Below are 14,183 nucleotides of genomic sequence, written 5' to 3' on the forward strand. Positions count from 1 at the left end.
GGTGATGAATGGCTTGTAAGGTGAGGGTTGTTTTCCATTTATATACTATTCAATTGCCTAATCTCTAGTCGATATAGGACTTGGGTTTTTCCCAATACACCCCCTCACGTCCAGAACTATTGAGCTTGATACTTGGATAAATGGTGGGTAATCCTTTTTAATGATCTAGGATTGGCGAGACTTGAGTTTTATTCAATACACCCCCTCATGCCCATGGCTCATGTATCAATGGTGGGTGACCCATTTTTAAGAATCTAGGATAGCTCTGATAGCATCTTAGAATAGTGGATTTAAGCCTAACTCAACCCTATAAAACCAGCTTGTAAGGTGAGGGTTGTTTTTCACTTATATACTATTCAATTGCCTAATTAGTTGATGTGGGACTTGGGTTTTTCCCAATAGTTAACCACTTAATAAAAGCTCCATATGGATCAAACTGTCTCACTGCACTAATTTGGTAAATGAAACTCAATAGCAAACAAGCCTAGGACTCAAATATCAGCTACAATACTAACAACTATTATGATCAATAAAGACATTAAAAATATAAAAAAGGAGGGGACACACTGTTCCAGCACTTGAGTAGTGCGATCCATAATGGAATTTGGGGATGACCGGATCATCAAAGCTAGCATATCTCTCTTGAAATCTATTCAGACGATCAGGGTTGAGGGCACCAACAGGCTGCATCGCATCAAAATATTAATTATGAAAAAACAAATTATAAATGTTTGTCCTTTAACTGATTAAAGCATTATTCAGTATACTACACCTTTGAAAGGTCTCGATAAGAAGAAGGATTAGAAAGATCCAAGCTCTCTGAACTGTAATCAGAAAGAATCCAGGGGAAAACCGGATACTGCCAAAAAATAGGTAATGATGATGAATGAAAATCATGAAGATAGGATTAAATAGATTAATGAAATAAAGTAAATTAAAAGGGGCAGGGTGAATCACCTGGGTAATATCATTATAACTTCGCCCAGCAAGTGTATTGAGTTGCATTAGATATTCAAAATTGCTGATCTGTGCAAAGGAAGTGCAAAATTCATGTAGTCATGTATGTAAGTGGTGAGTATCGAATTATAAATTTATAATACAAACTATTTTTTCTTAATGTATCAAGGCTCTTACCTCCCATTTAGCCCAGCGTTCCGTGAGTTGAATTCTCTTCAAAAGTTGTTCAGGCCTCTATAACAAGATGGAACATTTTAGATTCTTTTACCATGACAAGCAACTGAAAAGCTATACTAAATATATAAAATATCAATAAAAATGTAAAATTGCAGTAAACATCAAAATAAGTTGTGTATTTCATTCACATATATTCATATATTAAATCCAGATGCAGAAAAAATTACACAAATTCATAGAAAGGATATTACCTGAGTAGCCAAATAAATATTGTTTAAATGGGGAGGTCGAGCTTGAACGATCGCACGATATGCATTTCTTCGCCCTTCTCCACTCTAAAGAGGCAATTAGCAAGGAAAATGTTAGATACTAAATCATTATTAAGCCTCCACCAAACAACTTAGACTTTTAGAAGAGCTGATCTTTAATATAATATGGTATCATCAGAGCCTTCAAAATCAAGTGGTTAAAAATCTTATCCTTTCCATCTCCATTCTTCAAATTTAAATCAAATTCTTGCAACAAGGAAAATGTTAGAGAAATAAAACTATTCTTGAACTTTCAAGCAATAGCTTAAAGCTTTTAAGAGTCTTAGACAAGGATTATAAGTGTACAACATTTAAAAGTCATCAGTAAAATGTAAACAATCATATCAGTGTTAAGAATAATCTAAAAAACAAAAGGATTCTTAAATGGGATTTAGCTCCTCCAAAATAATAAGGATGTACTTTAGAGGATAAAGTATAGTTATAAACCTTGGTTAGAAAATTAATGGTTGAGACTTTAATAACTTCATAGTTTGTTATAATTGTGTGTGAATTTAATCACAATCTGAACCTTTGATTTTTTTAATTTACAGTTATAGTTGTACTTTATTCTCTTAGGAACACTACCTTTAAAGGACCAAATCCTTTTTCTTCAAAAATAAAAGGAAATTAATTGGCATATTAAAGAACAATACCCCAAAATCAAAGAAGAAGTTTGAACGGTCCATCATAAATAACTCCAGAGCACTTCTTCTAAGGAGGTACCTGTAACCGGAACAAACACTTATAAACCACTAAAATCGTGTTTCAAAAAAGTACACTGCAAATGAACAGTAACTTTACATTATGATAAAAACTATAACAGAAAACTTCTTGTAAATCATGAATATTCCCTTATAAGCTCATAGACAAATATCAAATACATTAATGGCTCAGTGCACATTCTACATCCATGATCCATTAGGAACCAAAAATAGAAATGGTAAAGAAAGGAGATATTTTATTGAATTGTTGGAAAAAAAAAAAAAAGATGAACATACACCCAACATCCACCTGGACATGTGGTTAACTACATCTATAAATAAGATTAACTTCGTCTCATAAATGGTTGATAGTGAATGGTCATGATTGTATACAATTATAGATTATAGATTATAAATTATAGATTATAGATATGTAGTTAATAGTGTCATCAGGTATTGACTGTAATGTGCGGTTAAATACATGTGTAAATATGGTTACCTTTGTCTCAAAAGTAGTTAGGAGTACATGAATGTGATTGTATACAATTATTGATTATTGATATATGGTTAATATTGTCATTCTCATGAGCTTATTGAAATCGAATGGTGATTAATGAAATTAGGGTCTTGCAAAAAATCCATACTAAATTGATCCGTTTCGAAACTGAACCAATCCTAAAAAATCTGAATTGAACCCTAAAATGGAAACGGTTCAGTTAGCCAAGCCGTTTTCATCAAGTGATTTGGTTTGGTTCAATTCTTTGAAAAAAAATTGAACCATTCATGGCTCTGAAATGGACAACCAATCCAATAAAATCCAAATTAAACCACTTTATGAAAACGATCAGTTCGAACCAATCAATAATTGTATATCTTTTTTATGGACCTTGAATGCATTAAGGCAATCTCTCCCAGTGTCATTTTTATATCAAACCCAAGACTCAAACTCGAAACCTTAAGATTTAAGGACCAACTGCAACATTAGTCGAACCAACGAACATTGATCAATAATTGTATATCTTATATGTGGATTCGAACTTAACTCAACCCTATAAAACCATGTTATAAAATCAAGATTGCCTCCATTTATGTTCCATTTTAACCTTATCTTTAGTCGATGCGATACTTGAATTTTTCTTAATACACCACCTTAGTAATATTTGACTTGTTGCATGGATAAATGATAGGTGGACATTTTTTAATAGATCTAGGATAGGCACCTGTACCATCTTAGAATGTGGGCTTGAGCCTAATGCAATACTACAAAATTAGCTTATAAGGTGAAAATCCCCACCCCCCCCTCCCACATGCACACACACACACACACACACACACACATACATACATACATACATACATATATATATATATATATATATATATATATATATATATATATTATTTTGACCTTATTTCTAATTGCTGAGATTGGGCTTTTTCCCAATAGTATATTGTATACAATCACATTCATTTACCTTTTAACTACTTGCAAGACAAAGTTAAACATATTTACACATGTGGTTAACCATATTTGTTAGGTGGATGCCAAGTGTACAATTCTCGGGAGTTCATTAATCAGTACTCAAACAGAAAAAGAAGAGATCTCTCCTTTAGGGCTTTCCCCTCAACAAAGGATTTCTCCTTTCACAAAGAACAAAACTCAATTCTCAAACAATACAGAACTAATTACTCTATTTATTCCCTACACTTAATCCCTCCCCACCCAAAAAAAAAAAAAAAAATAATATCCCAGCAATGTTGACTACCTAGCTCCTAACAACACAACATACTTGAAATGAAATCACTAAAACACAACAGAATAAATAGATAATAATATGGTCTACAAAATGAGCTCACCGACGACTATAAATTTGATGAAGAGATGACATTAGCCAGCTGCGGTCTTTTTCTTGTTTCCCAGCCTCAAAACTGGAATCAGAACCATCTGTCGTGGTGCTGGTTTCACTGCTATCAACTATAAAATTTATCCTCCTATTGGTTACCTAAAACAAGAGAATAGTGCTTTACATGAGTGCTATTACCATACTTATGACAAGAGAACTGCTGAAATAATAGTGTTTAGGCAGGTAAGGTGAAAATTCAAGAATAGACACTGAAAATATCAGGACATGAAATTGATGTGATGTGATGTGATTCATGTGAAAGTGAAACAAAGTACTAATTGTGTTATGGGATTAAATACTATTATGTGAAATAAAGTACTAATTGTTGGAAAGTCATCTCACTTTTATGAACAATTCAGGATCTCTTGTATTATGAGATTAAATCCCAATATGCGTTATTGTTTACTTTATTCCTCTAATCGCTTGTTCCAAGTTTTGGGTACTTGTGTTTAGAAAATTAAGGAATTATTTGATTAATTTAGTGTTTTTTTGTTTGGTTTTTCAAAACTATTTTGTACATTAGTTTTCAAAACCTACTTTTAAGATAAAAAGCAAGAAAAATAATTTTTAATTATACTGTTTTGAAAGCAATTTAGAAGTTTAAGAAAAAGATCTGCTGCTGATAAACTGGTCTAAAATTATGTTTTAGAAAGGAAAAAAAAGGTATTTGATACATCCTTTTTCTTAACTTTATATGTGAGAAAATATGAATAAATTAGCGATCTTTGTAAATTCCATGGATTTAAAATATAATTTTTCACACTTGTGAAGAGAGAGAGACCATGCTCCATAAAATAACAATTTGTGAACAAAGCTCAACTCTTTGAGAAAGTGCATCTTCCAATACCAAACATGCTGCAACCATCCCAGAATGTACCAAGACCACTACCAACTATATTCTATGATAGTGAATTCCGGGCTTTAAAAGGATGATAGAAGGGGGAAAATGCAAATAGCATAAATGAGTATATTAAGATGGGTGTGCTGTTACACAAAAAAGGACATGATACAAGATGAATGTATAAAAGGAAATAATGGTGGGACACCAATCAAGAAAAAATGACAAAAATATGGTTAAAGTAGTTTGGACATGTGCAAAGAAAACCAAAATTGTACACTGCATAGTTTTTAGTCATGTGAAAAGAGGTAGAAAGAAAACTTGAAGTACATCAAAGAAAATTATGAAAAGAGACCTCATGGTAAATAATATCCCTGAGAATTTCATTTCCAACCAAGCCCAATGGTGTCATGTGATCCATATCTAGGGGAGGGCAAAAAAAACTGAACTGAATTGAACTGGTGGTGAACTGAACTGTACTATAAAAAACTGAACTGTTTGTAAAAAAACTGAACTGTTTAAAAAAAAAACTGAACTGAACTGTTGGAAAGTTAACTGTACTGAACTATAAAACTGAATTGAATTATAAAAATTGAACTATTTTTATAAAAGGATAAAAATTAAATGTGTCTAACATGTTATGTCTTAATGGATTAACTCGATAGTCTAATAACCAAAATTTTAGAAAAAAAAAGTGATCCAAAAAAAATTTATCAATTTTGTCGAATCTAACGGATCAATTGAGCTATGTTGGACTAATTATTTTTAGGCTTAAAATTCATTGAGTTTGTTTGACTTAATTTTTTATTTTTTTTTCTTTGAAAAATTTAAATAAAATGGAAAATAAAGTAATGTTGGCAAATGTGTCCTATTTTGATAGATCAATGAGTCAAAATTGTTCAATTCAAAATATTATAACAATTCAGTGCAGTTTAAATTACAGTTCAATTCAAATTTTTATAGTATAGTTCAGTTCAGTTCAATAACACAAAAAAATAGTTCAGTTCAGTTCATCTGAACTAATATTTAGTTTAGTTCAGTTCATGAAAACTATTTTTAAGTTCAGTATAGTTTTTATAAATTCAGTTCAGTTCATTTTGCCCACCCCTATCCATATCTACCTGACCTCACCTAATGGGTTGTTTTTCATTTTGTTTCTTATTTTCACTTATAAAAGAAATCTTTGAAAACAAACAAAGAAAAAGGTAAATTTTTATAACTAAAAGTAAAAATACAAAACACTGTCTAAAACTATGCAAGCCATTGATTACTTTCATTGCTGATTCCACTGTACTGTCACACCATAAATAAGTGGGTCCAAATGCCCCAAACCAATGCTCAGCCACCTTACCCACAGTTGCAGAAAATCCAAATCTTCCAACTACCCATCATTCACATAACCCAATTTCCCATCCTACCCTGTAATTTGTGCCAGAAATACAGCTTGGAGTAGAATGACAGCAGCGCCAAGAATGTAAAGCCAGATTGTAATGAGAGAAAGAGGCAACAGGAAGCGTCAGAACTTTATCAAGTGTTCAATATTATAGGATTGCTATTTATCAACCTTTTTTTATCTGCTTGTTCTTGATGTTTGTTTGTTATGGGAATATAAAATTAGAAAACAGAACAAAAACAGCTCAAACATGTTCTCTAATATCTATTTTAAACACCGAAGAAAAAAGTTCTTTTTCAAAACCAGTTTTCATAAAACATGGTCATAAATTTTTGTTTTTCAAAAAAAAAATTGTTTATCAAAAACAGTAAACAAACAGGTCCTTATGTTTATTTTATTTTTTTCTTGTTTTTCTCCTAATATCATGCCTCTTTGCTGTATTTGAGCTATTTATGTATTTGTTAGGAATTATTTTCACCAATCCAATATTTTAATACTAGATTCTTAATCATAGTTAAATATGGGAACAAGTACCATGTAAAGATGAGATAAAATTCCTAAGATTCTTAAGAAAGTGAATTGGAACCTAATTCAGCCTACAAAATCGGCTTGTAAGGTAAGGATTGTCCCCCACTTATATACAATTGAAAGCCTTAGTATATGGCAGAGAACAGTGAGTATCTTCTTACTGATGTGTATCACTATTACATATAAAATATGAGAGATGAGTATAGAATACAAAAATTGGATGAAAAGACAGTGACACCTATCCTTGCAACTAGATACAGCCAAAAACAGCTTTATAAAAGCTGAACATAAAGGTAGTAAAAACTTCTAACTTAACATATACTTTTTAATTGTCTTATCTCTAATCAATATAGGACTGGTGTTTTTCCCAATACACCTCTCACATCCAACACTATTAAGCTTGATATAGGGATAAATGATGGATGACCCTTTTTAATAATCTAGGACAGGCGAGACTTGGATTTTTTCCAACACACCCCTCACGTCCAACACTATTCAACTTAGTATGTGGATTGATGGTGGGTGACCTTTTTAGAGTGGATGTAGATCGGAGCCTAACTCAAACTTACAAAATCAACTTGTGAGCTAAGGGTTGTCCCCTGCTTATATACTCTTTAATGATCTTATCTCTAGTTGATTTGAGAATTGAGTTTTTTCCAATCTTCCTCCCAAAAAATTAGGTAAGAAAATTACTCCAAAAATAAATTATCCTAACCTATTGTGCATCATTCTCTTCCTCTAAACATTCTATTTTCTAATAAAAATTCAGAAGTCATAATACAACTTTCATTCAGAAAACATTAGTGCAAAAATCTTGCTACAGCTAATCTTTTTCTTATATATCCCACCCTTATTCACCTACGAAAACCCACAAAATGTAAAATCCTACAAAAGCAATTTTATACAGATAATTTCTGTATCAAGGGAGCATTCACATGTATAACTCAACATCATCTTTGACAAAATTATATTAAACAAGGCCCATAAAAAACTTACTTGAAAGGTTCCCCGTATGACCTTAAGTGGTCGGACCATTGATGATGGTAGCTCAAGAACAATTCTTTCATCAAGTTCACTAGGTACATACCCAGGTGCAATGGCAGAAGAACTCCTGACAAGGTCTTCATCACTTGCATGTTGAGTAGCACCGGATTCTAAAGCTACCTGAACAGTTTGTTCAGCTGTTTCAGACAGTCTAGTTAGATTGTCTCCTTTATCATCAACATCACTGACCCTAGCATTCAGATTCTCAATTTCCACCTGTTCTTCATCTTCATTGACCGTCTCCAATGAGATTGCTTCTGCTGACAAAATTGGAGTGTGCTGGTCTTTTTTCTCCCCAAAATAATCCTCATAATTGGCTGCAGAACCTAAGTGATCAGACCCATGGTAATTTCTCCTTAAACATCTTCTCATTCTTGAAGAAGTTTCCATTAAATCTAGCTTCCAGAAAACCTATAAAATTAGAATAATTAATATAATGAATTGAACTCAAATATTTTGCTATTTGATTTTTTTTAAGTAGAAAGGAGAGTGCAAGTAGGCCAGATAATGCATCCTCCAATTATGGACTAACAACAAAAAGAAAAAATAAAAAAGCAAAGCAATAGATTTAAAATTTGTTTTAAAATTTTCTATCTGTCACAACTCACAAGAATAAACAGCAAGAAACACAATGCACGTCTCCTTACAGTCACTTTGTCAATATATAACAAAAAAAGAATTTATGGTAGAAAGGGAAGACATGCTACAAAGAATGTGAGTTCGGTAAAGACAATGTGAAGAATAGTATTGCAACGTACACAAGGTGGACTGTATAAATGATCTGCAAAAGGCCCAAAAAGACTTCTCATTTCTATTAACTGGTGAATAAGTTTACGCCATGCACGGACTCCAGTACTGATTCGATGCCGAGCAATTACGTCTACATAGGCATGCCTGTCAATCTGGCAAACAATAAATATTTAACATGCAGTTTCTCAGAAATCTTAACTCCATACAAACAATTAGCAAACAAACCTCAGACCGTTGCATATTCCTTGCCAGGGCAAAACTGGCAACAAGAACAGCGATATATTTATATGAAAAGGCATTGAAGTCTTTCCCATATACTGATTTTGTATCAACAGGGTGCAAACATTCCATCCACGCAACTCCCATAGCTTCAGAAATATTCCATCTCTTAACCCGCTCCATATCACTAGCATTCCTTCTCTGTGCAGATGTGGCCATTGCAACAGCACTAAGACCTCTTCCAGAACCAATTTTTGAAAATCTCTGAAGATCACGAGCAGCTGCCAAAGCAGCAGCTTTTGCAGCAGCTTTGTCCTTCGGAAGGGTTGATGTCTTATTGGGGACATCTAAAGGTTTCTGAAAGCTTGAAAATGTATTAAGCTTAGTCTGTTTTCGTTCCATCAATGAAGTATCACGCCTAAGCTGGGAAGTTGTTGTAGGAGCATGGCTTTCACCACCTGAAGTTCCAGCTGCAACCATAGCCAATGCCATTGAAGCAGGTGGAGATGCAAAAGCAGCAGCCCAGGCTGGAGATATCATAGCAAGAGCGGCCTGAAAGAAATATCAGTTACTAAATGCATATCACAATGAATACATGATTAGCAGCATAATGAATCTCAGTTTTAGCATATCATTATCATAGTGACAAGAAAACAAGGACAAGCAGACACATATAACTCTATATAACAACAACAAAAAGAACATACAAATTTGATGTTTTTCCACTTTTAGTAGTTAGCACTCAGATAATGATAACCCATCTTTACCCTAATAAGGAAAACAAACCCTTATTTCACATAAAGCCCCAACCCTAATACTAGATCACAATCATAACTAAATAAGGAACAAACCAGGAAACAAGGAAAAATGAAAACTTATAATGAAATAATCTAAGAATAAGATACTCTAAATTACTCTACAAGTATAATCAAGATATTAGATATTTTTCGTTATTCAGTAAATCAAATATCCAAAAGTGTGTTCTCTGAAGCAGAGACTGAACTATATACAAGACACTCGATGCACCTAACTAAAGCTGTAATTGCATACAAATCAGCCACTAAAACTGAAAGCCAGTTGAGACAGACTATAACAAGCTACCACTACAACTGAGAGTCTGCTCTAATAGAGTTTAACAAACTACAACAAACAGTAGATAACAGAATTGCTAAAGCTTGTTAAGATTCAAGAGTAAAATGGAAAGTGAGGGAAAATGAGAGAAAGCAACAAAAGAGAGACTAGTGTAACAGAGATGATGAAAAGAGAGATTCAGATCTGTATTCTGTAAAAGATGATCTCCACAGAGATCTGCTACAGCCATATACAGTTAGAGGTGCAACTCTAAATGACACAAGTTAACAACTGTCAGTTCTTAACAGAAAGCAACAGGCTACATAATATACAAAAGAAGTAGAAAATAATAGAATATGTGATTTGTGCTCTATTGTAGAGTATAATTATTTTATTTTTAATTGAAATTATTTTATCTATCTTTACTTAGCTCATACAGATTCATTATGATAAAGTCTATGTATAGGAGTGATTTCCTCCATTTTGTAAAACATTGATTAGAAATGAAATTACTTTTCAGTTTAATCCTTTAAAATCTTTCCAGTTTTCAAGTCAGTAACAGAGATCCACATCTGGAGACTCTGCTTCCACATCTAAATCCTTCCACCTTCATTGCACCCACTCATTTAGAACTGTTTGCTACTGTCTGTCACAACTCTTCACCATCACTATTGATCATTTCTGTTCATATCACGGCTGCTACTGTCCATAGATACTGTTCATCCCTTTCAAATTCTAAGATGATATTAGTGCTTGTCCAAGATCTATCATTGGGCCACCCCATACGATAGATGCCTATTCCTAGGTGTAAGAGTGTTGTTATTGGGAACCCGCATTATCCATGCTCCAAATAGTTAGTCCTAGGCAATGGAGGCATGTTGAGATCACACATCAACTAGATATGACTAATGTAGTCCTTATAAGACTTGGGAAATCCTTACCTTACAAACTAGTTTTGTGGGGTTGAATTCAGTCCTAGACCCAAATTCTAAGATGCTCTATATAATGCTTCACAACAATTAACAAAGTAGCATAATCATGGTTATAATCTCTAGTGATAACTCGTAATAACTATTGAGTTTATGAGATTAGTCAGCCCCACCTATATAACTCAGAAGCAAACTCGTTTTTGAGCAATCTTGAGTGATCTCGCTCAATCTCACAAGTTTGCTCTGAATTTGAGAGACTATAGGGGCTGACTTAAAAAAACCCCATGGTTGATCTCTCTAGTGGTTCTCTCCACATTCATTCTCTTCGGTGGTTCTCTCCGCAGGGTTCATTCTCACTGCGTGCATTCATTTTTTGCATGCGTTTGTTCTCTCTGTGCATTCGTTCTCGTCTATGCATTTGTTCTCTCTAAGCATTCGTTCTTTCTGGTTGCCGTCGTGGTGAAGGTTTAGGGTTACAGTTTCTCTTTGGTCGGGGTTGAGGTCATGTTGTGGGTTTCCAAGGTTCTCGTGGTGAAGGTTCTTTCCCCCCTTTAAAGATGATATTAGAGGATTAGACATGGAGATTTGAAGATATTAGCCTTTTCTTAGTTTTTTATTTGTTGTCATTTTAAGAACTTGTGTTTTGTGTGAAATTATGCATGATTTGCTACTAAACATTGCTACTTTAATATTGTAATTTGTTATTTTACTTTAATGTGGAGTTGAAATGTTGAGTTATTATGTTATTTATAAGTATTATAACATATTTTTTATATTAAATAAACTCTTACGAGTTTATAAAGTCTCAACAAGAGTATGTAAATTCTAGAAATTAACAACCTTGAGCATAATAGTAACACATAAAAGAAACCCTAAACCTTAAATCCTAAACTAGTACAACAAACTAAGACAACCCCTTCTCATTAGAATATAAACATTTTCAACCTTTACGAAACATTATTTATTCAAGTCAAATAGCATATTTGCCCCTATTCTCTTGCTATTTATCAAACTAAATTATATTGTTGATTCAAATACAATCATTTGTCCCTCTTCTGTCACCATTTATCCAAACCAATTCATACTTGTTTCCAAACTTTAATTTGCTTAATTTTTGTATGTACATTTTTTTTTATTATTTGAACGCTTTTTAATCACATATTTCTTCAAAAGCAACGCATTAATTTTTATATATATCAAAAGGCTTCAGGTATATAATAATATAATTCTTTTGGTTAAAAAATAATATTAAGATTACACAATTAAAAAACTAGATTAGCTATTTTTAATTGTTTGAGGATTTTGAGTTATATAAACTATCTACAAAACACTAATACGTGTTATTTTATATAATCAATAAACTAAATTGATGTAAAAAAAATTTAAGAAAACAAAAAATAATGGTAGTCGGCAATACATATTTTTTCACGTGATTGTAACATGAAAGTATTTATTTGACAGAATATTTGTATACAAATCTTAACGATAAGTCCAAAATAAGATAAATTTTTTACAGTTTATCTATATCTAAATCACATGAAAAAGTATGTCAGATTTTAAATAATAAGGGTAAATATTTTTATCAAACACAAATAAAAATTATTTTAAAATTTAACATTAAATCATAAATTGAATATTTAATATTTTTATCATTATATTAACTACTTATAAATTAGTAAGTAGCCTATCCAAGCATCACACAGGTACCAAACAAGTTTTAACCACATTCCACATATGAAAATATGCACATTAACACATGCACATACATATGTTCAAGAGGAGTGCTTGGCAATGGCAACACACTCTAAAACTCTCTTTTATTGGTTGAAATTCATTGAAAATCACAAAAATAAGACAGGAAATCATTAAGTTTGTGTTTGGTAAAGGGTAAATAGACAAGAGGAAGAAAGAGAAGATAAGTGTGAAGTTAAGAACTTATGCTGTTTACTAAAAGAGAATTGTGAGAAATTGTGACCGAGGAAATAAGAGTGGAGTCCACATATAAAAGCTTCACCTCTCAAATGAGGGGAAATGCTGAGAAATTAGCACAGCCCGGAATGGGGGTGGAGGTACGCATGGTTATGATTAATATAAATAAATATATATATATATATATAATAAAAATGATATAATTTATAATAATAATATTAATTTTATGTGATATTTTTAAATAACATTAATTATAAAAATTATATTTATTATTTAAAAATAATAATAAATATAGTAATATTAAAAATGATTTTTACTTATTATTTTTAAATTAAATTATTTGCAAAATTATATGTTTATTTAGGTTAATTAATAATAATAAATAATTTTTATTATTATTTTTTTTAAAATATTTATAAAAAACTAATTTCTACTCTATTTTCCTCATATTTCCCTTTTACCAAACGACCATTATTTTCACTTTATTTCTTATTTCTCTTTATTTATTTTCTCTTACCAAACACAGCATAAATAAGATGTGGGACCCACATAACTATGTAATTTTAATACAATTCAACCACTAATAGAGGGCATATTCAAGAGTGTCAAATAATGTCTCACTAGCATTTCTCTAAGTTTCAATGTGTTTATATATATACAGGCAAAGCAAAGTACCTCAATTGGCAAGGAATCAGCAGCTAATGCACGATCATCTGTATTAAGAGGATTCAAGCCATCAGCAGAAGCAAGCTCATGAATGCCAGACAAAACGGGGCGCCACCTTCTTAAGACGGCAACGAATGGTGGTAAAATAGTTTCAAGGTAATGTTTACGAAGAGGCTTTTGATCTCTGCCAACAGCATGGTATACCTGGCAAGATGTACTATGGTAACTACTCACAAAAGACAAATGACACATTGTGCACAACAAAGTAAAAATGAAAATGGACAAGAACGAACCTCAGAATAAAGCACGCAACATGCTACCAAAACTCTTTGCCTCTTAGAATCAGAAATTGGCATGTTGAGAACAGGTGAAAGAACACTGTTCAAATTACAAATAAATAAATAAAACAAGATTAATTCTTCAATACCATCAGTCAGTTTATTTCAAGTTAACTATTTTAATAAAAGCATCTTTGGTAGAACTTAAAACTAATATTGGTTAAGTACAATAGCCTATGACTTTAAAGCATCATTATTAAATTACTGTCTAATGCTAATTGTATCGCTCTCTTCTCCCCTATTACCATCATCTATAAAAAAGCTTAGTTTCACAGTATGGCTCACCAAGAGACATCTCTGCCAATTCAAGAAGTCTAACACCATCAATTGGATATATCTATAAGTGTCCAACAACCTAGTATCTCCTTTTTTTATACCCTTCGTCTTTCATAGATGAAAGTTGAAGGTTGAAATTTACACAAACCAATTTT

At 32.2% G+C, this 14,183-nt stretch overlaps 1 protein-coding gene across 3 annotated transcripts in view; it reads right to left on the reverse strand.

Annotated features, from left to right (window-relative positions):
- The window catches only part of LOC109801936 (WD-40 repeat family protein / beige-like protein), a 51,478-nt gene that overhangs the window by 19,288 nt on the left and 18,007 nt on the right, over window positions 1-14,183 (reverse strand). For all 3 annotated transcript variants that reach the window (XR_014433354.1, XM_083072931.1, XM_083072932.1), the window contains exons 12-23: window positions 13,708-13,792; window positions 13,424-13,618; window positions 8,826-9,371; window positions 8,609-8,752; window positions 7,803-8,261; window positions 4,001-4,146; window positions 2,096-2,165; window positions 1,386-1,469; window positions 1,135-1,191; window positions 958-1,026; window positions 773-859; window positions 568-684 (exon numbers count right to left, since the gene is read on the reverse strand). Coding sequence is in view for 2 of the 3 variants with exons in the window: in XM_083072931.1 (XP_082929057.1) it covers window positions 568-684; window positions 773-859; window positions 958-1,026; window positions 1,135-1,191; window positions 1,386-1,469; window positions 2,096-2,165; window positions 4,001-4,146; window positions 7,803-8,261; window positions 8,609-8,752; window positions 8,826-9,371; window positions 13,424-13,618; window positions 13,708-13,792 (2,059 nt within the window). In the remaining variant the exon portion in view is untranslated. The remainder of the gene's footprint in view (window positions 1-567; window positions 685-772; window positions 860-957; window positions 1,027-1,134; window positions 1,192-1,385; window positions 1,470-2,095; window positions 2,166-4,000; window positions 4,147-7,802; window positions 8,262-8,608; window positions 8,753-8,825; window positions 9,372-13,423; window positions 13,619-13,707; window positions 13,793-14,183) is intronic.

The sequence above is a fragment of the Cajanus cajan genome, chromosome 4, assembly GCF_000230855.2.
Source record: "Cajanus cajan strain Asha chromosome 4, NIPB_CcT2T_4, whole genome shotgun sequence".
NCBI lineage: Eukaryota > Viridiplantae > Streptophyta > Magnoliopsida > Fabales > Fabaceae > Cajanus > Cajanus cajan.